Source organism: Zootoca vivipara, chromosome 13, assembly GCF_963506605.1.
Source record: "Zootoca vivipara chromosome 13, rZooViv1.1, whole genome shotgun sequence".
Lineage (NCBI taxonomy): Eukaryota > Metazoa > Chordata > Lepidosauria > Squamata > Lacertidae > Zootoca > Zootoca vivipara.
In genome coordinates this window covers 1,061,957-1,089,854 of record NC_083288.1, presented here as the reverse complement: position 1 = coordinate 1,089,854, position 27,898 = coordinate 1,061,957, and the positions used below count along the sequence as shown (strand labels likewise).

Below are 27,898 nucleotides of genomic sequence, written 5' to 3'. Positions count from 1 at the left end.
CAGTTGCCTTCCTTTTGGTATAAGGTGCAGAGCTCAAATGCAAATATTTCACAGAACGCAGAGTTGCAGAATTGGAGGGGACACCAGGGGTCATCTAGCCTAACCGCCTGCAGTGCAGGAATCACTGCTAAAGAATCCTTGGCAGATGGCCATGCAACGTTTGTTTAAAAACCTCCAAGGATGGTTGGGTCTGCCTCCATATTTGTATCACTTTTCATTCATTTTTCTTTCCATTTTTAAGAAGGTCAAGACACTCTTTTGCACAGAGCTTTGGGGTTGGAGGATGAGGTTAGACTATCGCTCTCTCTCTCCCCCCCTCCAATTTAACATTCGTGCATTACATGGTTTCATTGTACTGAGCTGTATGGAGCCCACCCTGGGACCCCATGGGGAAGGGCGGGATTAATGAATACTTACGGGTATACAGTAAGTAGGTCATCATTAGGGGCACACAACTCCTAGAGGCTGAGCTCTTTCAGGCCCCTCCCAATATATTTTTTTGGGGGGGCGGCCCTCCCCCAATCTTCAGTGCAACCCAAGATTGAGAAAAGGCTGCTTTAAAGTGTAGGGTGTGGATGTGGCCCACGCCTCTCTTGTAGTCTTTGGAGGAGGGATTGGGGCTCCCTCCATTCTCCAGCTGGAAATCTTTCCAGGATTAGCTGCTTAGATGCTTCAGTTGAGATTCCTGCATTGCAGGGGGTTGGACTAGAGGACCCTCAGGGTCCCTTCCAACTCTGCGATTCCATGATTCTAACAAGAATCAGTAACAAATATTCCCTGTGTGTGGTTTCTTCCCAGGTCCTTATTGCCAACAATGGCATTGCGGCCGTGAAGTGCATGCGTTCTATCCGCCGCTGGGCCTATGAGATGTTCCGCAATGAACGGGCCATTAGATTCGTGGTCATGGTGACCCCTGAAGACCTCAAAGCAAATGCAGGTAAGAGGCAAGGAAGGGTGTGTGGCCTGCTCTATCTGTGCATGCACGTTCAGCGCTGCAAATAATTCTACCATTACAATTTTTCAGAGTATATAAAAATGGCCGACCAGTATGTGCCAGTCCCCGGAGGAACGAACAATAACAATTATGCCAATGTAGAATTAATTGTGGATATTTCAAAAAGGATTCCAGTGCAGGTAAGGTCTGAAATTCTCTATCTGCCGCTTTCCTGTTCCGGAGAACAAGACAACAGAACAGTTTTGGTCTGGCGGCTTTGAGGATCAGTTGTTTACAACAGGTGTGTAGCTCTTGGCCTTGATTCCTTGGAGTTCTTTCTGCAGCCATTTGTGTTTGGATCCTCCGTGTGTCTGCCGAAGCAAAGGATTCCTGGGGACACGAGGAGAGACTCTGCTGGGTGGGGGATGGCAATAAGGTGCTGCATGTGCTCCCTGCGTGGCTCTGCAACCCTCTGCACCAGTTTCCCTCCTCGGAATTAAAGCCCTTGGAAAGCCATTTAAGCAGCCAAGGCTCCCTCCAAAGTATTCTGGGAACTGTAGTTTGCTAAGGGTGCTGAGAATTGTCAGGAGACCCCTGTTCTCCTCCCAGAGCTACAGTTTCCAGAGTGGTTTAATAGTCAATCCCTCTTCACAGAGAACTCGGGAATTGTAGCTCTGGGAGAGAATGCACCCATAACAAACTACATCTCCCAGACTTCTTTGGGGGAAGCCAGGACTGTTTAGAGTGGTATCCTGCTGCTTTAAATGCATGGTGTGAAGGTGGCCGAAGCTCCTCTACTCCCCTTGGGGAGTTCTCGGCAATACGGTTTGTAAACCAGGAAATGTACCCGGGGGGGGGGGGTTGACACAGTCCTTGGGCTCTATAGGGCAGATCTTGAGTCAAAACAGCCGTTTATGGATCTGACGCAGGTCACTCTGCTTTACAACTGCTGACCTTAAATACTTTCATTGCAGGCTGTTTGGGCTGGTTGGGGACACGCATCGGAAAACCCAAAACTTCCAGAATTGCTTCACAAAAATGGCATTGCTTTCCTAGGTAGGCATTATTTCATGCAGGGGTCCCTACCATGGTGACTGTGGGCACAACAGCGTCTCCTAAGAATCCATTGGAGGAAAAATGGGGGGAGGGTTTTTTTGAAGGTACGGTATTTTTTTGCCTGGTTTATTTGGGGACAGGGTAGGTGTTTTGCTTGTTTTATGAGAGGTGTTTTTGCCAATTTCTCCTCCTGTGAATTGATATTATGTAGTGTGCATGGCAGTATCTTAGATTTCCAAAAGACTGACATGGGGAGCTGGCTCAGTGTCTTTGAAAGGCATGTTGCTGTGTACCTGTTAATACGGCTGATTTCAAGGTTGTTTGTGCACTGAGAAATTGCTCTGTGTGTGTCCACATGGATACAAAAATAGACAATTGTCTGCTGTGCTAAATTACAAAACCGGGGCCACAAGACGAGCACCTCCTCCTCCTGTGTTATATCCTGTGTAGCACTTCAGACTAGAAGCTGCCTGGGACAGGGACCTGTCCTCTTGCATGTTGGTGGCACTGCTAAATGGGCAGGTGCAGGAGGAGACATGTGCCAACCTGTCTGTTGGAACAGGAGCACTGATGGAGTTTCTGTGGTGCAGAAACTAAAAACAAGCAGCGTGCAGAGCAAGTGTAAGCAAGCTCTGCTGGGTTTTTCATGGGGCCTCTCCTGGCTGCTGCCTTAAAGCTAAAGGTAAAGGGACCCCTGGCCATTAGGTCCAGTCATGACCGATTCTGGGGTTGCGGCACTCATCTCGCGTTACTGGCCGAGGGAGCCGGCGTATAGCTTCCGGGTCATGTAGCCAGCATGACAAAGCCGCTTCTGGCGAACCAGAGCAGCGCACAGAAACACCGTATACTTTCCCGCTATAGCGGTACCTATTTATCTACTTGCACTGGCGTGCTTTCAAACTGCTAGGTTGGCAGGCGCTGGGACTGAGCAACGGGAGCTCACCCCGTCGCGGGGATTCGAACCGCCAACCTTCTGATTGGCAAGCTCTAGGCTCTGTGGTTTAACCCACAGCATCACCCGCGTGGCTGCTGCCTTACGCTCTTCCAATCCTGCCTACGAACGGATGGGCTCTCCTGCTGTTGTGCAAGGGGACCATCCATCGCACTGTGCCTGGCCCATGTAAGTGCAGTTCTTGGTGGTTTCTTCCTGCACTTACCCCAGGACGACTTGTTCTGTTTTGCCAGGCCCGCCCAGTGAGGCCATGTGGGCTCTGGGGGACAAAGTGGCTTCCACCATTGTGGCCCAGACGGTCCATATCCCCACGTTGCCTTGGAGTGGAAGCGGTAAGAGAACATGCACGCTCTGACCCCTGCCTAGCTCAGACTTCGGGGCGGTGCTTCCCAACAATTGCAGGCCTCCCCTGATCCCAGCTTCACTCTACGCATGTCCAGAGGGGATGGGATAGAATGGAGGTTCAGGGCTCCGGGAGCATGGCAGAAACCAAGGCCTGCTTTTGGGAAATGGAGCCTCTCTCACATTTGTCACCCTCCTACCTAACTCTGCAATGTTTGACATGAGCTGAGGAAGATTAAGTCTTCCTTTGCATCTTGTCCAGCATCCTGTTCTTACACTGGCCAACCAGATACAACAACAACAACAACAACAACAACAACAACAACAACAACAACAACAACAACAACAACAACAATTCACCCATCTGGCTGGGTTTCCCCAGCCATTCTCAATGGAAAACCAACAAGCAGAAACCAAGCACAAGAGCAACTCTCCTGTGATTTCAGCAACCATGAATTTGTCCAATTTCCTGGGCTGGTGACCATCTCACTGCCTCCTGTGGGAGTGAGTTCCATAGTTCAACTCTGTGCTGCATGAGGAGGTCCTTTCTTTGGTCCTCTCCCAAACTTTCAACATTCAGCTTCACTGGACACCCATGAGTTCCAGTGCTTGGAAAGAGGGAGAGAATACTCCTCATGATTGCCATGTGTTACTTCCAGGCTGCTCTGGGGCTCACATTCTGCTTCCGGACTTCGCTGGGGCATCTAGTTGGCAAGGATGAGATCAGGATGCTGGGCTTGATGCCCCCCTGGCCTAATCCAGCAGGGCTTTGCTTACATGCGCTGCCTGGAGGTGATGGAGAGGTCCCTGTGGGATGCCGCTCCGGGTAGGACTTTGGCCGGATCCAGCCCGGCTGTGGCCATTGCTCTGAGGCTTCTTGATGTGAACGTTTCCAGGTTTGGTTGCTGAGTGGATGGAGGAGGAGAAGGAGCAGCCAAGAACCATCACTGTCCCCCTGGAGACATATTGGCAGGGCTGCGTCAGGGATCAGGATGAAGGCCTGGAGGTAACAGAGGGGACTTTGGACTTCAGAGCAGGGGTGGCTGACCTGTGGCCCTGCCAGGGCCAGACCAGGACAGAAAACTCCTCCTTGCCAGCCACCACAGCTCCTCTCTCTGGGGGAGCAGGGCGATGGCGACAGTGGAGGAAGAGGTGCAGGAGGAAGCAAGCAGCTCTCTCCTTGGAGGTCAGATCTGCTGCTCCTCCCAGCTGCCCCAGCAAGCAAGCCCTGAGCCCAGCCGATGCTGCCTGATTTGGAATCAAGCCCTGAAATTGATGGACAGTGGAGTCAGGAGAGTCCAAAGAAAGTCCTGAGCAACCCCCCCCCCCCAGCAGAATTTCCTCCCAAGGCACATTCCAGCTGCAAAAGAGGGGTTTTCCTCAGGGCCACAACACACCTAAAAAGGGTTGCACTCTCCACACACAGGCACACATCTTCCTTCTCAAAACAAAAAAAACATTATCAGCCTTGAAGAAATCCTGTGCAATTTAACAGCCACATTGCAGGAATAATTTGCAACCAAGGCTTTCTGCATCAGCCTTACTAAATGAGAGATGCTGAGACAATCAAGTTTCTCCCTTTCCCACCAATATTTTTAAGCTTTGGGGATTCAGTGCTAAATTTTCATCTGGAATTCAACCCTGAAACATGACTACAGTGATGCCTCGCAAGACGAAATTAATTCATTCCGTGAGTCGCTTCGTCTTGTGGAGCGCGACAAAAACAAAACAAAAAAATTGTCTTGCGAAGCACGGCCATAGAAAACTTCATCTTGCGAGTCACCAAAAACATCGCAAAACGCGTTCGTCTTGCGAGTTTTTCGTTGCACAAGACCTTCGTCTTGCGAGGTACCACTGTAATGGAAAGTGTCTCTGAGCTTGTGCCAGGAGGTGTAGCATGCACACCACACATTGAGGAGACGTGGTAACTCCTGGGGGGGGGGGAGCCAGCGGCCTTGTTCCTTAAGGAGCCCATAGCTGTGTGTGTAGCTGGGCCATAGCTGCCATGTCTCCTGTTTTTCACAGGAAACCCCCGTATTTTGTTACCGTTTCCCACTGTTATCCCGAATTGATTACCGTGTACCCCGTAAATATCCTGTAAAGCTCCTGCCAGCGGCCATGTCCCGACTGTCTGTGCATGTCTGGACATGCGCAGAAGCGATTTCTGGTGCCCAGACATGCAGACACGGGCAGCCTGGCACCGGAAGTTGCTTCTACGCGTGTCTGGACATGCGTAGAAGCGACTTCTGGTGCCGCGCCACTGCTGATCCCAGATTTTTCAGTCCGGGAGTTGGAGGGTATTATCTGGACACTTTTCACAGGGTGAATCAGCCACCATTTTGTACTGAGGGAAGTCTAGGCTGTCCGCACTTAGCCTGAGAGAAGCACATGCCTTGGCCTCTGAGAGGAGATGGCTTGCTCCTTAGTCTGGGGCTGCGATGAGCAGAGAATGGTCCTTTAGCTCTTTGCCATCTGACTCTTATTTTCCTTCCCTTTCCTTTTTCTGAAATTCCCTTTCTCTCAGGCTTCCGAGAGAATTGGCTACCCTGTGATGATCAAGGCTTCGGAGGGAGGCGGCGGCAAAGGAATCCGGATAGTGGAAGCGGCAGAAGAGTTTCCCACCCGCTTCAGACAGGTGAAAACTGCCCTGGTGGATTTATTATCAATTCATCCTTGATTGATCTCTCCCGCCCTTTTCTCCACTTAACAATTAAATGTTTAATTGTTTAACTGTTTACGGTTAACTCGTTATGTTAACGTCACATTCCTGTATTAATTTATTTAATTTCATAGAATGTATACGCCACTTGATTGTAAAACAAACAAACAAACAAACCATCAAATCAGTTTGCAAAGAGAGTTAATAAAATTATAAGTAAAACAATTCTTTGATATTCAAAAGATAAAATCAGCAATAAACTGCAATAAATAAATAAATAAATACATCAACATTCCACATATCTAGGTAGGCTTGTCTAAACAATAATGTTTTTATCTCGTGCCAAAAATAGTGCCTGGTGTCAATAGGCAGGGAGTTCCAGAGTGATGTGCTGCAACACTAAAATATCCATTATAATCTTATAGTCCATGCAAGTGCCACTTCAGAACATTTGCGGGGGTGGCGGGAGCACTGGAAGTGGCAGCAAGGGCCGGAGCCGGCTGAGCGCGCTGGCAGCAAGGGCCCAATTTGGCCCAGTGGGGGGGCGGGAGTGCTGGCGGCGGCAGCGAGGGCCCTTCGGATGTCGAAGAAATTCGTAAGCGGGCCCTAATTTTTTCTACTCGTAAGTAGAATATTTCGTATGTAGGGTCATTCGTAAGTAGAGGTACCACTGTATGTCTTATTTTCAGAGAAACGGGGTATTAATGCCATCCACATTCCATGTCAATATTTTTAATGCCATTTTATTTTCTATTTACAATTAAAGGTAATAAAAGTCTTTAAACCTCTCCTCCTCCTTCTCCTCCTCCTCCTCCTCCCTCTTCTTCTTCTTCCTTATTATTATCTTTATCCGCTTCCTTGGGTTTCTGCTGCCGCTTCTTCCTCACTTACCAATTCCTTATATCTTCTCAAAAATGTCTTTGTTTCGTCCACATCTTTGAGTTTGAATTTCTTTTCTTTATAATAAAATGAGACTCCCTCTGGAAATTTCCATTTAAATTCAATTCCATTTTTCTTCAAAGTTTGTGTCAATGTCTTCTATTGTTCAAGTGTTTTCAGCAGGCGAAGTGGCATGGCTTTAAACATGAATACAAAAAATCCATCAATACAAAGTCTTATTTCTCTATTTTTCTGTAATATCAAATTTTTTATTTCTCTATCTTTAAAAACAATTAAACAATCTCCTGGATTTTTTTTTTGCTTTTGCCGATCTTGTTTTTATCCTGAATGCATTTTGTATTGTTTCTGCCACTGCATCTGCACGTGGGGGTGGGGTGGGGTTCAAAGCGCTAACGTGCTCTCTTTCTGCATGACTTCTTTCCATAAAAATAAAAATAAAAAGAGGTGTTAGAATTTATAGTTATATAAATCCTCAATTTAGAAATTGCAGGCTCTTTGCTGTAGCGCTGCAAGTTGGCTTCCTCTTATTTAAACTTAATTTCTTTTCCCAACTACACAGTTCTTTAAAAAACGAAAGTAAAAGTTCCAGGATTCTCTCCGCCACAGTTCCAAATGTTCTCAAAGGAAAGTAATCTATATTATAAAATTAAGGGTTTCCTTCCCCTTTTCAGCACAGTTTATACTTTCTCACATAAAACAACTGTGTTTTAATTTTCTTTAAATCCCGCCATTAGGGAAATTATTTAGACTGTTTGTTCCGTAGGAAAATATATACCACTGTTCAATCCCAGCCAGGGCTGACCTCCTTTTTCCACCCCACTGTCTTCTGAATTATAATTAATGTAATAAAAGATTTCAATTTCTCACCAAATTAATCCGAATTTCTTCTTCTTTTGGAATTGAACGCTTTGCCAGGTAAGCTCGAGGCTGCGCTTCTCAGGAGTAAAAAATAGCGTCCTGCGCCAGTGTCTCAATCTCGCCAGTCTTTTTTGCTCCAAAAGGAGCTTTTTGACCGGCGGAGAGACCACTTTTAGGTGCCGCTGGGTGCCTGCTTTCAGGATCTTCCTCCTGAAGTTTTTGGGGGCTTGCGATGCCCACGCAATACCCCCTTTTCCTCCCATGAAGCTGGTTCTCCTTGGAGGGCTGAATCCCGTTTGCTCTCAGCTTCACGATCAACTGGAAGTCCCCGGGTGGATGTCTCTCTTAAGCTGCTGCAGTATATACGCTGCAAAAATTTATTTCTTAGTTTTTGGGTTTTATCACATGCACATTCAATTGACTGGCCTCATACAACTACCTGGTGTATATGCAGTCCTATGCATATTTGCTCAGAAGTAAATTCCATTAAATTCAGTGGAGCTTACTCCCAAGCAAGCACCCGGGAAATTGTTTGTTTGTGTGGCTCACATTATCCGGCCAGCTGTCCAGAGTGAAAGCTCTGTTGTGAAACCCCTGTGCTCAGCAGAAGGGTCCTGGCGTCTATCTGTAGTGTGTGCTTTTGTGCCTCTGTGTTCTTTGAGTTTTGCTCCCTCCCCTCCCCTCCCCTCCCCTTTCCTGACCTTCCTTACCTTATGGCCAACACAATTCAGCACCAGTAAACTGTCTCCAGGCGCCCCCTCCCTCCTTGAAACTTCAAAACACCAAACTTTAGGTGTCTCATAGCCTTGCCTTGTCCTCCGCTCACACCCTGCCCCAGTCCCAACCTTGAGTAACGCTGCTCTGGAATGTACCTGGAAGGCCATAGTCAACATGACTTGGCCGCTGTACTCCATGCTCTGGAAACTTCCAGACTGGCTTGTTGTAATGCATATATCGCTTTCTACAGCTCTGAAACTCCCAACTGGCCCCAAAGGCTGATTATGGACTGCTTTGGATTGCTTTGTGTTAAATGGTGGGGGGGGGGGTTGTTGCTCACATCCATCTCAGCTTCGCCTCCTATCCAGCTGGTGTGGGTTGTGTAGCATTTATTCCTGCACTGCAGGCCTAGGACCAGATGACCTTTCGGGTCCCTTCCGGCTCCACAGTTCTATGATTCTGTGATTCTAGGTGCAGAGTGAGGCTCCAGGCTCTCCAATCTTTGTGATGAAGTTGTTGCAGCACGCCCGTCACCTTGAAGTCCAAGTCTTAGCAGATCAGTATGGGAATGCTGTTTCGCTGTTTAGCCGGGACTGCTCCATCCAAAGGAGGCACCAAAAGATTATTGAAGAAGCTCCAGCAACTGTAGCAGCCACCTCTGTGTTTGAATACATGGAACAGGTACACACACCTGAGTTTTCCAACACAGGCTATGTGCCAGTGGATGGGAAAGGGCCATAGCTCTGTGGTAGACCCCCTGCTTTGCATGCAGAAGGTCCCAGGTTCAATCGCCAAGGATTCCCAGGTAGGGCTGAGAGAGACTCCTGCAGGAAACCTTTGGAGAGCGTCTGCCGGTCCATGTAGACAGTACTAAGCTGGCTTGGGCCAATGTTCTGATTTGGTAAAAGGCAGCTTTCTCTGTTCTTATTTCATTCGGGACCACAAGAACTGGATTCTTATTCTACAGTAGCAGAGAGTGCCTGGTGCTTCCCAGGATTTTTTAGAAATAAAATAAAAAAAATGGATGATGTAATTCACGAGTTTGGACCCATCATGCCAAAAACCAGGCAAAGTCACAGCAAACACACATTTTGGTCTGCCATTTTGATTCAAAACGGCACCTGGCACCCAAACGTTGACATAGACCCCTGTCCCCATCGCCTCGTTTGCACTCACCAAAACAACAGGCCCGGCTCTAGGTGTAGTCCCGGTGGTGCGGGGCGCCAGGCTGGCAGGCGGGGCGCTGCGCGATGAAGCCGCGCAGAAGCCATGCTGTGCGCTGCGAGGGCAGGGGCACCAGAGCGATCTCCGCGCCTCAGCGCCAGGGTGCCCGAACTGCTTGAGATGGCCCTGCAAAACTACAAGCAAACTGAACTGCAGCCACCCTTCGCACTTCATGTTTTTCAGAGTTTAGCAATGCTGGTATACAGGAAACCCCTCATTTACATACGTTCAATATGTGTGTGACCGCACACACATGGATCGGGCAGAGGCAGAACAGGGTGTTTACAGGCTTTTTCAGTGGTGTTTCAGATACGTGCAATTTCACTTACGCATGTGGTCTCTTAGAACGTAAATGGCCTATATTGGGGAAAACTGTGCATAAAATGAAATGCACATAGAAAATAACAGAGAAAAATGTGTCGCATTAGGGAAAATTGCATGAGAAATGGTGCAGAAATGACATAACAAAATTTATATACTGGGTGGAATGTGCACTAAAATGCATAGAATTTTTTGTGGTGACTTCCCTTCCCCACAGGCCCACACCCCTCTTTTTCATTTTATTACTCATTTCCCTTTTCTCCAAAGACCTCCTCATGGTTCCCTTCTGCCCTCTTCCCCCTCCCCCTCCTTCCTTCACCCTCACAACATCCTGTGGTGTAGATCAGGCTGAGACCAGGCTCACCTGTAGTACTTTGGGGGGTGAGTGTGGCTTTGAACCCATGTCTCATTAGTCCTTGCTGAACATATACCTTATTCTTCAAAATTCAGGTCTCCAAAGCAGCCAACATATCACAATGCAAGAAAAATGAAAGTCAGAGTTTCAGATAATGTAGAAGTGTGCCCTTCTCTGGATGAATTGCGCCTGTCACTCTCCTTTTATGGAGGCTTATTTTGTGTGGCTGCTTTTCTCCACAGTGCGCTGTACGACTTGCCAAGATAGTGGGATACGTGAGCGCAGGAACGGTGGAATACCTCTACAGTGAAGATGGCAGCTTCCACTTCCTGGAGTTGAATCCGCGCCTGCAGGTGGAACACCCCTGCACCGAGATGATTGCTGATGTTAACTTGCCTGCTGCCCAGCTTCAGGTAATTCAAATCCCACTAAATGGGGGTTTTGTCCTTCTGGGGCGGGAGAGGCAACCCATGGCCCTCCCCAGCCAGCATGCCCAGTGGTCAGGAATGATGGGAGTTGTAGTTCCAGCAACATCTGGAGGACCACAGGGGACCCATCCCTGTTCTCTAGCACTAGCAGGAAGCAGGATCTTTACAGGGAGCTGGAAATTTCTAAGCCTGGTGCTGTTCTCATACCACCAAAAGTCAGTCTGTTTAAGGTCTTTTCCCTTGTGGTAATTTATTTATTGCATTTTTATCCCATCTTTTTCTCCATGGTGCTCCAGGGTGCCATATGTGGTTCTCCCCCTCCACGTTTAATCCCCCAAACAACCCTCCTTTACCTATCCTGTGAAGTAGGTGAGGCAGAGAGGCAGTGAGCATCATGGGCAAGGAGGGATTTGAACCCTGATATCTCAGGTTCTCGTCCAGCCCTCCAGCCACACTGGCTCTCCAGTTGCAGTAAAGAATGTTGGAAGAGCCCTGCTGGATCCGGCCAAGCGCCCATCTAATCCAGCAAAATCCTTCCCACAAGTGGCTGGCCAGGTGCCTGCATTTAGCTATTCTCCATAAGAATGTAGCAGAGAAAATAACCGGGGTTTGAAGTGAGTTTGCAGACCCTGGTTAAGAGGGGAACCTGATTAGTGCTAAACATGATGAAGACTTGGTGCACATGTACTCTTCAACTGTGGATGAGCGTATGGGAGCCTGTAAGAGAGAGAGAAAAAGAGGATGGGATTTTAACAGGCTGCTCCTAATCTCTTAGCTGTGGTTGAGACTAGGGGCTCATCCACACTCCCACCTGCTTTCTAGGCACGGGTCCGAGCAGTTACCCCCTTTCCCCGCTCCTTTCCCAGGGAAAACCCATTCTTTAGTGCTAAATTGGAGCAAACATCAATCTGGAGAAAACCCAAATTGGACTTTGCTCTGATTGAGCACCAAAGAGCAGTTTTCTCTGGGGGGAAGCAGAGGGGAAATAAGAAATGTGGATAAGCCTTTAAAGGTTATCTGCATTCACTTGGCAGTTTATTCCATTTTCCTGTTGTTTCCCTAATTGTTAAGTTCTGCATTATATTTGAGCTTTCACATGATGTAAAAGTCACTTCCTGAAATATGGTGGAATATAGCACAAGTTAAGCACTTCTTTCCATGTTATTTGCAAATAGATTTATTTTCTGGAAGCAAATACCATGGAAATGAGTGCTAAATGTGCACCGTATTACCAGAAGTAGCTTTTATGTTACTTGAAAACTCAAATAGAATGCAGAAATTAACAGATGGGGAAATGTCAAGAAAACAGAATAAACTGCCATGGAATGCAGCCATGACCATCTTGCCATGTGGTCTGATGCAAAGAAGATAACTGCATCCCATGAAATAAGACAGAGCATGTTTGTTTGTAAAAGCATTTGGAAAGGACCCTCAAAGGTCCAAGGAACTCTGTTTCCTTTTGTCCCTTCTTTTCTCTTCCTCCGCTCAGATTGCCATGGGGGTGCCTTTGCACAGACTGAAGGACATCCGAGCCCTCTATGGAGAACCCCCCTGGGGGGATTCACCCATTGCCTTCGAGAGCCCCAGCAATGTGCCCGTCCCCAGGGGCCATGTGATTGCAGCACGAATCACCAGTGAAAATCCTGATGAGGTCAGTCATGGAGACTCAAATTGTCCTTACCTGGTTACAGGTAGGTAGCCGTGTTGGTCTGGATCGAAGTAAAATAAAAAAAAAATCCTTCAGTAGCACCTTAAAGACCAACTAAGTTTTTATTTTGGTATGAGCTTTCGTGTGCATGCACACTTCTTCAGATACAGTGAAATGGAAGTTTCCAGGCACTTATGTAGAGAAGGGGTGGGGAGGGGTGGGGATGGGGAGGGGGGATCACTCAGAAGGGTGGTGGAAATGGGTGATTGACTGACTGATAGCTGTTGATGACCGCAAACGACTGCAAATGGTTTTGCATGAAAAAGCAAGGGTTGAGATGGCTGAAGATCGCTTATCATGTATAATGAGATAAAAATCCGATATCTCTGTTCAAACCAGGTCCCTCCATGGTTTTGAGCTTGGTGATAAGTTGCAATTCAGCAACTTCTCTTTCCAGTCTATTTCTGAAATTCTTTTGTAGTAAGACAGCTACTTTGAGATCTTGTATAGAATGTCCTGGGAGATTGAAGTGTTCTCCTACTGGTTTTTCTGTCTTCTGGTTCCTGATGTCAGATTTATGTCCATTTATCCTTTGGCGTAGGGTTTGGCCTGTTTGTCCAATATAGAGAGCTGAAGGGCACTGTTGGCATTTGATGGCATACACAATGTTAGAAGATGAGCAATTAAATAGTCCTGAGATGGTATGTTGGATGTTGTTGGGGCCAGTAATGGTGTTGTCTGGGTGTATGTGGCAGCAAAGTTGGCATCTGGGTTTATTGCAGGCTCTGGTACCAGTGTCCATGTTAAGTCTGGTGGTTGTATTATTGTGGGTGAGGAGTTGTTTAAGATTGGGTGGCTGTCTGTAGGCACCCAATTTTAGAACTAAAATATCCACCTGATGAAGTTAAACAACAGATCAACAGAGCCAGACAGATACCTAGAGAGAACCTGCTGCAAGACAGACCCAAAAAAGAAAATAACAGAACACCACTAGTCATCACATACAGCTCCCAAGCTAAAACAGTACAACGCATCATCAGAGATCTACAGCCTCTCCTGGACAATGACAGCTCCCTTTCTCAAGCTCTGGGAGGAAGACCTTTCATTGCCTACAGACAGCCACCCAATCTTAAACAACTCCTCACCCACAATAATACAACCACCAGACTTAACATGGACACTGGTACCAGAGCCTGCAATAAACCCAGATGCCAACTTTGCTGCCACATACACCCAGACAACACCATTACTGGCCCCAACAACATCCAACATACCATCTCAGGACTATTTAATTGCTCATCTTCTAACATTGTGTATGCCATCAAATGCCAACAGTGCCCTTCAGCTCTCTATATTGGACAAACAGGCCAAACCCTACGCCAAAGGATAAATGGACATAAATCTGACATCAGGAACCAGAAGACAGAAAAACCAGTAGGAGAACACTTCAATCTCCCAGGACATTCTATACAAGATCTCAAAGTAGCTGTCTTACTACAAAAGAATTTCAGAAATAGACTGGAAAGAGAAGTTGCTGAATTGCAACTTATCACCAAGCTCAAAACCATGGAGGGACCTGGTTTGAACAGAGATATCGGATTTTTATCTCATTATACATGATAAGCGATCTTCAGCCATCTCAACCCTTGCTTTTTCATGCAAAACCATTTGCAGTCGTTTGCGGTCATCAACAGCTATCAGTCAGTCAATCACCCATTTCCAACCACCCTTCTGAGTGATCCCCCCTCCCCATCCCCACCCCTCCCCACCCCTTCTCTACATAAGTGCCTGGAAACTTCCATTTCACTGTATCTGAAGAAGTGTGCATGCACACGAAAGCTCATACCAAAATAAAAACTTAGTTGGTCTTTAAGGTGCTACTGAAGGATTTTTATTTTATTTTATGTCCTTACCTGTAAGGAGATGGAGAAGGGATGCTGAGAGAGCTTGGGTCCACATCGCAAGGGTGTGGTGTGTGAATCCTTTTATCAAGCAGTGTCAAACTTCTGTGCCACAGGAGTTCGCAAATTGCCTATTGTTTATGTATTTAAATTTTTTGGATCCCAGCTTTCCACCTAAGGTTCTGTTATGCTGCTTACAGTCTAAAAATGAAATAAAAGCACAATCCAGCAACCATTAAATATGAACATATAACAATGAAGTTTATTATTAAATATTGTTATTCAAGATGAAGCAGCAAAGGCTAGCAGCTGCAGTAAAACACAATAAGTCCAGGATTACTTGGAGAAGATCTTGCAGGAACTCAGATGACCCTGCAAGATCTTGCAAGAGCATCCCATAATGAGGGCACCGCCTGGGCCTTGCCCCTTCAAGCAAGATGGGGAGCGTCAAAGTGGACCAGGCACAAAAAGAGCTTTTAAGCTTTCCACCTTGCTTGGATTTAACTTGTGGAATTTCAATCATGTTCTACCACGTATGGTTGAAATCATGCAAGTTAAGTGTGCCTGTGATGCAATCACACTGGAGTAAAGACCTGGGGGAAATTAAAGGCCACATCCAACTTTTCATAGTACTGGTCAGGTAACACCAGCTATGCTTTTCAGTGACTCTGTTGTCCCATGTTTACCATTTTTGTGGCAAGCTGCCTTTTGAGACCTCACCTAAAAGTCAGCATGGGAAAAAGGCAAAACTGTAAACACATGCTCTCTCTCCTCCACCCCACCCCCACTTTCCTGCTCCCCATGTCTCTCTTTTGCACCTTGCAGGGCTTTAAGCCAAGCTCTGGCACTGTGCAGGAGCTGAATTTCCGCAGCAACAAGAACGTCTGGGGGTACTTCAGTGTGGCAGCCACTGGCGGCTTGCATGAATTTGCTGACTCTCAGTTTGGACACTGTTTCTCCTGGGGAGAGACCCGAGAGGAAGCCATCTCGTGAGTATTTCACTATCATCAACCTTATTGGCCGTAAGGAGTTGGGAACAGTTTACCTGCGAGATCACCTTGCCCTGTATATGTTCACTTGACTGCTTTGATCTTCAGAATGGGCACTCTTGGAGGTGCCACAAAACACTTGTTCCACACTTTGGAACTCCCTGCCTATTGATACCAGGCAGGCAGCTTCACTGTATTCTTTTTGGGACATGCGAGAACCATTTTTGTTTAGGCAAGCCTGCCCAGATACACTGAATGTTGGTATGTACTGTATTTTAATCTGATTGTAGCTTATCACTGAGGTTAATTGTTATTTGAATGTTTTAAATAGCTGCTTTTAACTGTTGCTGAACTACAACTCCCATCATCCCTGGCCTTTGGCCATGCTTGCTTGGGCTGATGGGAGTTGTAGTTCAGCAACATCTGGAGGGCCAAAGCTACCCCAGGAACAAGTCAAATGGCAGGAACAAGTCAAATGGCAGCCACCAAAGTGTAGCTTGAGGATAAGGAAATGTGCAGTTTCATGATGTGATGGTCTACTTTTTAGATGATCAGAATGCAATCCTATCCACATCTGTTTGGGAGTAATCCCAACTGAGTGCATGCAAAGAGTTGCCCTGCAGATGTTATTAGGGAGAGGAGAGAAGGAGATGCAAGGCTGCCTCTTTTTACACCAGCATTTCCAGTAACATCTAATTCCAGGCTGTGGTTGGATGATACTTGCTTCACCCCCTGATAAATCAAATTCCTAGCTATCTCTTTGAGAAAAGCAAATTTATTGTTGTATGGAGAGTCTAGCTAAAAAATAAAAATAAAATCTCCTGAAGCAGATCTGTACCTTAATCAGGAGGGTTATCTTCTCAGAAACTTAGTAGTAGCTCTGAAGGAGCTGTCCATCCGTGGGGACTTCAGGACAACGGTCGAGTACCTGGTCAAGCTGCTGGAAACAGAGAGTTTCCAGACCAACGAGACTGACACCAGCTGGCTAGATCACCTGATTGCAGAGAAAGTGCAGGTGAGCCGAGCTCCGGATGCCAGTCGTTTATGCTGTGCTTCTGAAGATATAGTGCATATTTTTATTAACCTTTTGGGATTCCAAGGTGTGAGCACCTTGGTCTGAATTCTTTCTTCTTATGAAGAAGTTGTCTGTCTATTGGTCTATCTGTCTATTGATCTGCCTACATCAGTGGTGGGGAACTCAGAGTCCTTTCTGTGAGCACGCGCGCTGTTGCGCCAGCACAGAGTTATATGGCGATCCCTGCTCTGGCGCTATCCTGAGCCCAGAATGAGGCTCAGCTACAGAAGCTCCGCCCTTTTCCTCTTATGGGATGGAGGACGTCTTGAACTCGCAGCTAAAGAGCCGCTCAAAACGGAAAGGGAGCTGCCTTGTCAGTGGCAGCCTGGCAAGGAGGGCATGTTGAGGTTGGGCACAGCACGTGACGTGAGGGAAGGCGAGAGGGCGCTTGCGGCTCTTTGTATGTGTGTGAGAGAGAGAGAGAGGGAGGAAGGGAGTGTGTGAGCCCGTGTGTGTCTAGTGGACGGATGTTGGAGGGAGCCAGCCAGCACTCCGGTTCAGAGGTTCCTTTTGTCAAATGAGGGGGTTGCCGCTGCCATTGCAACCTTCGTTGCCTGCCTGCCAGCCACTCTCTGCGTGCGTGGCCGGGGTGTGTATGGGAGACCCAGACAAACCAGGCAGAGGGACACTGGTTGGGGTGCTTTCCCTCATGGCCGTAATGCACCCCGTTTTCCTCTGCCTGGTGGAAGGCAGCTGCACGCACTCCACCCTCCACCCAAGTTGCTTCCCATCTCTGGCCATGCCACCCAGTTCCCCCCCCCACTTTGTGTGCTTCAGCAATGGAATCAAATTAAAGAGACCCCTTTTAATGAAGGAGGACCCTTACCTACACTCTTCCTGCCGCACCCAGCAGGAATAATCACTGCTGAACACGGTGTGGATTTTTTCCAAAAAGATAAAAATAGCTCCTGCTTGGAATATCGGTTTTTAGGGCCGCCGTTCAATCCCTTACCCACTTACCTGAACAGATTTTCAGAACCCACCCCCAAAAAAGCTGAACAACTCTGGGGAATCTCCCATGGGGAGTCTTATACACGGGGGTGTCATACACAGAAAAATACAGTAAATTGTGGAGATGGCACTGCGATAATAAGTGGGTTTTGGGTTGCCGTTTGGGCACTCGGCCTCTAAAAGGTTTGCCACCACTGGCCTACATTATTTTCCCTCCAGGCAGAGAAGCCAGACACTATTCTGGGCGTGGTCTGTGGTGCTCTCAACGTGGCAGATGCTCTGTTCAGGACGTCTATGGATGACTTCCTGCATTCACTGGAAAGGTAAAGCGCCACCTAAAGGAGTGTTGGGAGTGTTACACCACTAAGCCGCAGTTGAGAAACTCTTCCTACGCACCTGGGCTTTGGTGCTGACTTGCAACTGGTCATATTGTGGGGAGTGACAGCATAGCCAAAGAGCAGCTGCCCAAGCATAGCAGCAAAGTCTGTGCGTGTGGAATGCTTAGACTAGTATTCTACAGGTGCTCTGCAGATCTGTCTTCAAAAGATTGTTCTGAAGATTAACTGAAGGGCGGTAGAGAGAGGAGAGGAAGAGGATTGTAGGGCAATTTTTGTGCTAAGATGGGATTGTCTTCCAGGGGCCAAGTCCTACCAGCAGCCTCACTTTTGAACATTGTTGACGTTGAGCTTATTCACGAAGGCATGAAATACTCACTCAAGGTAATGCTTTGCGAAGGGTTGATCCAAAGGGCTCATAGAGCCAGTTGCTTTGTGTGCCAAATGTCCCAGGCTCAGTCTGCAAAGACTACTCCAGTTAGGCTGGGGAAAGACTCCTGGAGAGCCCCTGCCAGCCAGTGCAGGCAACACTGGGCTACAAGGACTTGACACAAGGTGGCTTCCCATTGGGAGTCTTGGTATGCAGAGTGCAGCTTGGGAACTTGATTGGAGAGCAGGCTTTACCTGTTGCTTATGGAGTAAGAAGATAATGAAGTTGTTCATCATGGGACATAAATGCAGGTGCCGCTACCTGAACATAATCAGTCCTCAGGAAATGGTTTGTCATGAGAGTGTTTGCATAACAAGTCAACATTTTCCATTGATTCCTATGAGGAAATGACAAAAAGTCCCAGGAAAACCCTCTGAAACCTTGCAAAAAGCAAACAAGGAAGGGGAAAATGCTCTCTTCTTTCCCCCTTCTCTCCACCCCCCCCATGGTTTCGGCAGAACAGCTGCTGCAGCCCAGCCAAACTCTGGCTCCCATTTTCTTTTTCTGGTGCTTGGACAGGTCGCTCGCCAGTCACTGACCACCTACGTGATCATAATGAATAACACCCACATAGAGATCGACGTACACAGGTTGAACGACGGGGGGCTCCTGCTCTCCTATGATGGCAATAGTTATACCACATACATGAAGGAAGAAACGGACCGGTAAGTGGATTTATGAGTTGCTGCTTCTTGCTCTTTTGGGAATCCAGTTCAAGGCCTAGCAAGGGAGAGAAACTTTCCCAGGGAAGAGAGCGCCTTTGTCTGGGCACGCACAGCAGCCGTTGCCTGTGATGGAATGGCTAGCAGCTTAGGCTGGGAGCTGGAGGCCAGGCAGGCTCTGCATTTCACCGTGGCTGTGAGGTCCTGCATTCAATTCCCAGACCAGGTAAGACAAACCTTTAGAAGAGGGAGGAAAGATGGGCATAAAAGCAATAACAGCTCACATAGAAAAAGGGGGGAATAGCTAGAGCTGCAGTGTTAAAGTTATAAGTAGCTACATTACATGTGCAAATACTATTTTAATACAACTATTTTTAAAACTGCTTATACAGTTGGCAGGTATCAATGATCTGTTTTAAGCTGGTATTTTTGTCATAGCATAAATTTGAATCAAAAAAGCATGAGAGTTGGAAGGGACCCCCAAGGGTCATCTAGCCCAACCCCCTGCAATGCAGGAACCACACCTAAAGAATCAACCTCTGTTTCAAAACCTCCACCTTCTGAGGTTGGGAGCTCCACATGCTGTGCTTGAGAACTATTCTGTATGTTCATTGGCAAATTAACCCCCCCCCCATTAAATTAGTTTAAATATTTAAAATGAATATTTAACTTAAGATTTCTTGGTCACAGCAACTGATTGAAAGATGCAAGGGTAAAGGGTAAAGGGACACCCTTCTCTCTGCAATGGGTAGCAGTTAACACCCTAAGAGCTAACCCCCCCCCCCACTCTCTGTCCCTTTTCGGCTCCAGATACCGCATCACCATTGGCAATAAAACCTGCAACTTTGAAAAGGAGAATGACCCAACCTTGCTCCGCTCTCCCTCCACTGGGAAGCTCCTGCAGTACACGGTGGATGACGGGGGACACGTCTGTGTGGGCCACAGCTATGCGGAAATCGAGGTAACCCTGGCATTTGGCCGGCCGGGAAGCATTTCTGAGGCTGCTCTGGAGCTGCCTTCACAGCCACCACATGGCAGAGGCAAACGGGAGCGGATTGGGTGCAATGAACTTTCAGCTGCAGAGTGGGTGGGGATGAGTGGATCATTTCTGGGGTGCCCCCTTTCCCTGGATGCCCCAAGCGCACACTTATTTTGCTTAAGGGCTAATCCAGCCCTGCGTGAATCCAGCTTTAACCGAGGCCTCCTGTCGCTCTCCAAACAGGTGATGAAGATGGTGGTGACCTTGGCAGTGGAGGAATCGGGCCGTGTCCATTACGTGAAGCGGCCAGGGACATTGCTGGAGACGGGCTGCGTTGTGGCGAGGCTTGAGCTGGACAACCCCACCAAAGTCCACCTGGTAAGTGAGCCGAGGCTGCTTGGGAAAGGAAGTTGCATCAGGCTGGGCTCTCCTCCGCCTCTGCTTCAGCCTTCTGGATTCTGCTGACCTGTGGTTTTAAAAGGATTTTCTCTGCTTTCTCCCTTCTTGTGCTGCCCTCCCCAATGTCTCCTCCAGCCCCAGTTGTACACCGGTGGGCTGCCCACTCAACAGCCCCTGCCCATCCTGGGTGAGAAATTGCACCAGGTCTTCCACAACGTGCTGGAGAGCCTGAGGAACGTCATGAACGGATATTGTTTGCCAGAGCCGTATTTCAGCACCAAAGTAAGGGGGCGGGGGGGGGGTCTGCTTGAGTGCAAAGACCCCTGGCTGGCTTTGCATGTGTGAGTTTTTGTAATGTGATTTTTATTAAGATTAATGTAAAGCAATACAAACAACAGATCTACCAGTCAAAGCCAAGTCCCACACCCTCTCATGCCAGATGCTTCACTTGTCCTGCATGGATGGCTTGCCCTAGAGGCCAACAAAGTCCCATGGGGACAGGAAGCCACCTTCTACTCTCCTTCCTGCCAGGAGGAGCTAGGGGGTGGCAATGCGGAAGAGGGCTCAACAGTTCATGGCAGGAAGAAGCCAGGGATCTTCCACAAGCCAAGCAAGTGAGGCCTCTTCCTTGTTCTTGGGAGGCTCTCAGGCAGGCCTGGCCAAAGCTGGCTTTCATTGCCCCAGATGTGCAGAACTTCTCTCAATCCCCACCCCATGCCAATAGAGCCCCTCAGCACGGATTGCCAATGCCCCTGAACTTGCCTTTTCCCAAACTGTGAATCTGTGTCTTATTCGAGAGGTCCTTGTGTCCTTGATAATTGACTCCTTTTTGATGTTGTTGTTCAGCTCAAGGAATGGGTCTTCAAGCTGATGAAGACCCTCCGGGACCCCTCTCTTCCTCTCCTGGAGCTGCAGGAGATCATGACGAGCATTTCGGGCCGCATCCCGCCATCTGTGGAGAAGTCGATCCGGAAAGTGATGGCCCAGTATGCCAGCAACATCACCTCGGTGCTCTGCCAGTTCCCCAGCCAGCAAGTGAGGATGCCAGGAGGACGGGGGGTGGGGGGTGGGCTGCCTTCAAAGAAATGCTGGGGAGGCCCAGGGGGGGGGGTCCTGAGAGAACGGTGGGCGTTCTTGAGCTTTGTGCAGAGTTCCCCCTCCCGCTCCTAAGACTGCTCTTCTCCAGTTGGCATGCAGGGGTCCTCCATATTATGATGTGTTAATATGTGACAGCAAAGGGGTCTAATGCAGTCCTGGGCTGCATCCACCAAAGTCCTAGTGTCCAGCTCAAGTCAGAACTCACCTGGAATCTTTGTCCAGTTCTGGGCGCCACAATTTAAGATGGATATGGAAAACCTGGAAAGGCTGCAGAGGAGGGCGACCAAGATGATCCAGGGTCTGGAAACCCAGCCTGATGAGGAACAGGTTGAAGGAGCTGGGGATGTTTAGCCTGGAAAAGAGGAGACTGAGAGGGGACTTGGCCTTCCTTTCAGTATATGAATGAGGGCGCTCATACAAGGGAGAGAGTGAGCTTGATTTCAGCTGCTCTGGAGGGTAGGACATGAACTTTCTGATGGTAAGAGCTGCTCAGTAGTGGAGTGGACTCCCTCCGAAGGTGGTGGGCTCTCTTTCACTGGAGGTTGTTAAGCAGAGGTTGGGTGGCCACCTGTCAGGGATTGTTTTGCTATGATTCCTGCATTGCAGGGGGTTAGACTGGATGACCCTTGGGGTCCCTTCCAGTCCTACAGTTCTCTGATTCTATGAACATCCTCTGCTGCTCTGGAGAAAGAAGCATGGGCCCAGAACTGAAAGTGCAGAAACAGGCAGCCGCTCCCAAGTCCTCTCCTCTAGTTTTTCTCCCTGCCCTCTCTTTCGTTCCTCTAAAAGACATACTAGGGTCCATAAACAGCTTTAGGGGAGAGGGCTCTTGTGCTCGGGTTTCATACAGACATCTGCTTGGCCCCTATGAGAACAGGAGGCTGGACTAGATGGGCCACTGGCCGGATCCAGCAGCCAGGCTCTTCTGATGTTCTTTTGCCTCCCAGATTGCCAGCATTCTGGACAGCCATGCAGCCACTCTGCAGCGGAAAGCTGACCGGGAGGTCTTCTTCCTCAACACCCAGAGCATCGTGCAGCTAGTTCAGAGGCAAGTTTCTCCCCACTTACATGCAGCATACATTCCCTACACCCAATGTGTGTGCTGGGTGTCTAGTTTTTTCCCTGCTTTGCTAGCTGGGGCTGATTTGAGTTGTAGTCGAAAACATCTAGACAGCACCAGGTTGAGGAAGGCTGGTTTAATGAATATGCTGTGGCATCGCCTAGGAGGAGGAGAGTTGCAGCAAACAGCCCATTTGGGGCCTTTTTCTACATTATATATTTGAAAGTTGTTTCTTCCTTATGCTTTTGGACATCTCTTTAGTTATTATATCTTTAAGATTTCATAGCTAAATTTTGTATGATGGCTCCTCAGTTCAAGAATCGGATTTACATTTCCATTGGGATACAGTTGGATACCATTTGGAACCAAGATGGCAGACTGTTGTGGTTTCTTAGAATTCCAGAGCAACACAGGGGGCAAGGCTGCTAGTGATGGATATATAGAAAAGTTTTAAATCTCCAGTTCAACTTGCTCTGACCCGATACATAAATTTATGTGCTTCCTTTTCTATAAAAAAAGAGAGTAAAATCTTCATACTTTTTCATCTACTTTATTTGAACAGCTATGCTTCACAATTAAATTCTTCAAGCTAGTAAAATGCTATTTTTAGCTGAGAGTTGAAAGTATTTTACAAGAGGTGGCATTGCTCATCCTACCAATGCCTCTTGTAAACAGGCTGAGCAGGATTTTCTCTTGCATTAGAAACCTGCAAAGCCTGTTTAACCAAAATCAGTGGGACAGAGCTATGTAGGTGCCCCCCAGGAGAAGCAAAGCCACCTTCAGCTCTCTGAAAGCTCTTGTCAGCCCCAGCAAGAGAGGAATACACCTGTTCCCCTCATTTAGGTATCGCAGTGGCATCCGAGGCCACATGAAATCAGTCGTGTTGGATCTCCTAAGGTGTTATTTGCAGGTGGAGACCCAGTTCCAGCAAGGTAGGCTCAACAGCAGGTTTGCCGCTCTTCGGTCATCATGGGAGTGAAAGAGGGAGACCAAATCTGACAAGCGCCCCTTTTCATTTCCCCCTTTTGTCTCAGCTCACTACGACAAATGTGTGATCAACCTACGCGAGCAATACATGCCCGACATGACCCCGGTTCTGGAATGCATTTTCTCCCATGCGCAGGTGGCAAAGAAGAATCTCCTGGTGACGATGTTGATTGTGAGTAGCAGGAGGAAGCCAAGAGCCAGGAGTCCTCTCAGAACAACAAGGAAGGGGCTTCCTGGGCAGCCACAGATTTGTGCGTGTGTGTGTGAGGAGCAGGTCTGTGGCCCTCCAGGCCTGGTTGGACGGCAGCATCCATCTTCCCTGGCCATCGGTCATTCTGACTGCGGCTGAAGGGAGTTGTTGTTTGGCCACCATCATTCATTCAAAATTTTATTTGTATGATACTTTTCCACAAAAATGAATCTTGCTCAAAGCAGCTTGCAACAAAGAAAACAGGGAGGCATTTCAAAATCAACCACTGCAAGAGCAATTTCATTTCCCAATAGCATAATAGCAAAAGTAACAGCATACAAAACCGCCAACATTTCAATACCAATATACAGTAACAATAAGATTACACTCACAACATTGTGCCTCTTGGCAATAGCAAAAATAGCAAGGGAGTTGCTGGGAGCCCCCCTTCCGAGATGTTGTTTCCCCCCTTTGGCTTTCAGCTTCAGAAGCCACGCTCCCTATCCACTGCTGGTTCCTTTCTGCATTTTTTACTTCCAGGATCACCTTTGTGGCCGAGACCACACCCTGAGCGATGAGCTGATGGCCATTCTGAACGAGCTGACTCAGCTTAGCAAAACGGAGCACTCCAAAGTGGCCTTGAGGGCCAGGCAGGTCAGTGGGCTTCCTTGCCAGGAGTCCCTTGTTCTTCCTTCATTCCTAGAACTGCCGGCATTTTGTACCAAGGGCTTTGCGTTGCCGCCTAAGGGGAGAAGATTCCAAACGGCCCCATGTCAAGCTGTGCATGCCCTGGAGGAGAGTTTGGCGTTCTCAAGGAGTCTGAGGAGACCTTCCAGAGCACCTGGCATGGATGGGAAGAGTGTGGCTCTCCAGATGTTGTTGGGCACCCAACACCCAGCAGCCAGCGTGGCCACCTGTCTCAGGATGATGGATGTTGTAGCTCAGCAACATCTGGAGGGCTACAGATGTCCTTATCCTTGGCATTGACTCTGTGTTTGACAGAAAGGGTGATGATCCTGATATGTCCAGGTGGTAACTCTTCAGATTCCAGCTACAGTGCAATATTTTGTAATATGGCCAACCTGATTCTGTTGGTTTTTTGTTTTGTTTTGTTTTTTTGCAAATTTAGTCAGCATTTTAAAATGTAATGCTTCTGCTTATTGCTGTGTGTTGCTGTTGTGCTTTATTTCTGATGTTTTGTTTTCCTGCTGTATTCTATATTTTGCATTTATTATTTTTATGTTTATGTTTAAGGTATTGTCTGTGAATGACAAGAAGATTAACAGTTTGATTTATACTTTGAGGTTATAGCAGATGGTGGGGTTATAGAAAGGTTTATAGAAAGAAATGGGTGTATAAATAATCTTTAAAAAATTATTTCAAGCTTCTACCCCTTAAGAATAAAAAGCAGGCAGATAACAGGTTTTGAGGGTCTCCATTCGCTCCTGATCTTTTGCTCCCATGCTTTTCAGATTGTCTAGGAGGGAGAATAAATGGCACAAAAGTTAGCAATTGTGCACAAATCTTGCTTTTCACTTGTATGTTTTAAAAGGTTTGCTGGGGCCTTGAAAGGTCCCCTGTGATTCCTCTCTCCTTGCTTCCCTTGTGCCGGTTGAACCCAAGCCCCTTTTTGTTCTCAGGTGCTGATTGCCTCCCACCTCCCTTCCTACGAACTGAGGCACAACCAGGTGGAATCCATTTTCCTCTCAGCCATAGACATGTACGGACACCAGTTCTGCCCTGACAACCTAAAGGTGACCTGGAATGCTTGTTAGGTCTGGCTCTTGCAGCTGACGGCATCTGTTCCCACTGAAGAGGCATTGTTGTGTCTTGGCAAGAGTGCTGGACTAGGACCCAGGAGAGACCAGGCTTCAAATCCCACTTGGCCATGAAGCTCCCTGGGTGTCCTTGGGCAGTCACTCATGCTCAGCCAAACCTACCTCACAGGGTTGTTTTGGGGATAAAATGGGGAGGAAGAGAACTGTGTGTGCCACCTTGAGCTCCTTGGAGAGAGAAAAAGGTGGGATATAAATACATGACATAAACGTGAGTCACGCTTTAGCCAAGAAGTACTCAGGGGTGGAGCTGGTCCTTTACCCAGAGTCAGTCTGTCATATCCCTCATTTTTTAAAAAGTAAATGAACTTAGGTGGGAAAGACCCCTGCATGCTTATCAAAGAAGACAGCATTTTCAAACTACAGTTTTTATGCACTCCTTGTATGACTCTGTTCTTCCTGCTCCCCATGAGTATTATCCCCTGTTGGCAGATCCATACTTTAGGGATGTAGAGAGAAGAACTCTAAGCAGCAGGGTCAAAATGCCACAAACCAGTTAGGATGCTGCCTCTTGACGCTTTTGCCAAAACCTCAGCTGTGTGCAAGATGCAAACACAGTGATTGTTGGTGATAACTCCGTCTTCTTAACTTAGCTACAGAAATATAAAGCTTACAGTGGGGGAGAGGGCCTTGGTCTCATTTGAGGCCTGAATGATTTTAGTCAAACTTCCTCATGGAAGCATGAGAGGTGGTGGACTCCCCTTCCTTGGAGGTTTTAAGGAGGTTGGGTGGCCCCCTGTCATGGATTACCTAGCTGAGAATCTTGCAGGGGGTTGGACTGGATAACCCTTGGAATCCCTTCCAACCCTAAAATCCTATTATTCTAAATTCTAAACCAGCGTGATTCTAAAAATGTGTTGTGATCTCCAATGGCAGACCTGTTGGTTCATTTGCTGCTCCTCCCTTCCTTTCTAGAAACTGATCCTTTCTGAAACCACCATCTTTGATGTCCTGCCCACTTTCTTCTATCACTCCAACCAGGTGGTCCGCATGGCAGCCCTTGAGGTAAAAGGGAGGGTGGTAGTGCTTGAATGGAAGACGGGGACATTGTTTCCCCTTCCAAAAAAAGAGAGGGGCAACTGCTGGCAGGCTGGGGACAAATGCATGCGGCGTTCCTGATTGGAAGGGTGGGTTCTCATTCATAGAAGAGTAGGGAGGGAAGGGAGGGACCCAAAGGGTCGTCTAGCCCAAACCCCTGCCATTCACCACCACCTCCAACCTGTGGCTAGTGGCTCATTTGCAAATCAGGCTCCAGTCTGGAAGCACCCCCATTGGGGGAGGAAAAGTTTCAAGCAGTCTGCTGCTCTTCACCTGTCTTTGGAATTCCCGCCTTTCCTCCCCAGGTGTATGTGAGAAGAGCCTACATCGCCTATGAGCTGAACAGCCTCCAGCATCGCCAGCTCACAGATGGCACCTGCCTGGTGGAATTCCAGTTCATGCTGCCATCGTCCCATCCAAACAGGTGGGTTTAGTCGAGAGCCAGAGACCGACCGTCTTGCACTGGCTCCCTGGGGCTCCCTGGCTCTTCAACATGTGTGCATGGGAGGACCTTTGGCTCAGAAGCAAACTGGACAAGGGCAGGCTGGAAAGGAGGTGTGGACATGGGGGCAGAGCTACTAGAAGGTGCCAGATTCAATCCCTGGCCTCTCCGGTTGGTGAAGACCTCCGCCTGAGACCTTGGGTAGCCACTGCTGATTGGAGCAGGTGGCTCAGTGGCTGGAGATGAGATATAAGGAAGCTTTGTGTGTCTTCTTTCAGAGGCAGCAGCCCCGCCCTGAGCAGGTAAAGTGTCTGGTTCTTTGCATTGTGCAGCATGAGTGGCAATTTAAAAAGAATAACCTGGCTGCAAGTGCGTGGGTGACTCCTTGCCTACCTTTCCCTGGTTCTTTCATTCATTCTGGGCTTGCTAACTAATTTGCTTTTTGACAAGCATGCGAAGGGGTTTTTCTTCCAGGATCATGGGATTATTATTATTTTTTACATGTTCTTGGTCCCTGCTATGAAGCTTAGAAGTGAGTATCAAAATCTCCAGCTGGAAATAAGAATCCAGCATTTGTGGCCTCAGGGCCATCCTGGGAGCAATGACTTTCAAGGGCTGAGATGAAGTGTGTGCAACCACCTCCTGTCACCTGTCCTGGGTCAGCCTTCCATTCATGCTGGGAGTTGTGGGACCATCATCATGAACTGTGAAATTCCCAAGGCAGAGGAGTGGGGGCTGCCCTGGGGGACTCCTGATTCCTTTACAAGAATAGCCGTAACCCCCTTAGTCATCCAAGAGTCCTGTCTCTGTGGTGCCTGATTCTTCCCTTCCGTTGCTGTTCTCCTTGCATGTAGGATGTCTGTGCCCATAAGCATCTCGAACCCCGACTTAGCCCGGCACAGCACTGAACTCTTCATGGACAGCGGCTTTTCTCCTCTTTGTCAGCGGATGGGGGCCATGGTGGCTTTTGACAGATTTGGAGACTTCACCAGGTAGTTGAACAGCCATGTTTTGGGAGGAATGGGTTGTGACCTCTGCTTTCTGAATGTCACCAAACAGCTAGACCTATGAAGTGCTTACGATACCACTTTAAATAGTCATGATGTCTCCCAAAGTATTCTGAGAGCTGCTGT

General features: G+C 47.9%; 1 protein-coding gene across 16 annotated transcripts in view; it reads left to right on the top strand.

The window, feature by feature from the left end:
* The window catches only part of ACACB (acetyl-CoA carboxylase beta), a 67,805-nt gene that overhangs the window by 17,428 nt on the left and 22,479 nt on the right, over positions 1-27,898 (top strand). For 13 of the 16 annotated variants that reach the window (XR_009558495.1, XM_060282088.1, XM_035134363.2 and 10 more), the window contains 27 exons: positions 799-937; positions 1,025-1,134; positions 1,909-1,990; positions 3,176-3,274; positions 4,181-4,290; positions 5,809-5,919; positions 8,890-9,099; positions 10,561-10,731; positions 12,236-12,397; positions 15,121-15,284; positions 16,149-16,299; positions 17,530-17,633; positions 17,948-18,029; positions 18,595-18,740; positions 19,548-19,698; positions 19,960-20,094; positions 20,251-20,397; positions 20,962-21,150; positions 22,161-22,261; positions 23,117-23,205; positions 23,308-23,432; positions 23,991-24,104; positions 25,091-25,204; positions 26,201-26,290; positions 26,629-26,747; positions 27,044-27,067; positions 27,620-27,757. Coding sequence is in view for 14 of the 16 variants with exons in the window: in XM_060282088.1 (XP_060138071.1) it covers positions 799-937; positions 1,025-1,134; positions 1,909-1,990; positions 3,176-3,274; positions 4,181-4,290; positions 5,809-5,919; positions 8,890-9,099; positions 10,561-10,731; positions 12,236-12,397; positions 15,121-15,284; positions 16,149-16,299; positions 17,530-17,633; positions 17,948-18,029; positions 18,595-18,740; positions 19,548-19,698; positions 19,960-20,094; positions 20,251-20,397; positions 20,962-21,150; positions 22,161-22,261; positions 23,117-23,205; positions 23,308-23,432; positions 23,991-24,104; positions 25,091-25,204; positions 26,201-26,290; positions 26,629-26,747; positions 27,044-27,067; positions 27,620-27,757 (3,377 nt within the window). In the remaining 2 variants the exon portion in view is untranslated. Of the gene's footprint in view, positions 1-798; positions 938-1,024; positions 1,135-1,908; positions 1,991-3,175; positions 3,275-4,180; positions 4,291-5,808; positions 5,920-8,889; positions 9,100-10,560; positions 10,732-12,235; positions 12,398-15,120; positions 15,285-16,148; positions 16,300-17,529; positions 17,634-17,947; positions 18,030-18,594; positions 18,741-19,547; positions 19,699-19,959; positions 20,095-20,250; positions 20,398-20,961; positions 21,151-22,160; positions 22,262-23,116; positions 23,206-23,307; positions 23,433-23,990; positions 24,105-25,090; positions 25,205-26,200; positions 26,291-26,628; positions 26,748-27,043; positions 27,068-27,619; positions 27,758-27,898 lie in introns of those variants that run through there. The other 3 variants (XM_035134367.2, XM_035134365.2, XR_009558496.1) reach the window with 3 other exon arrangements.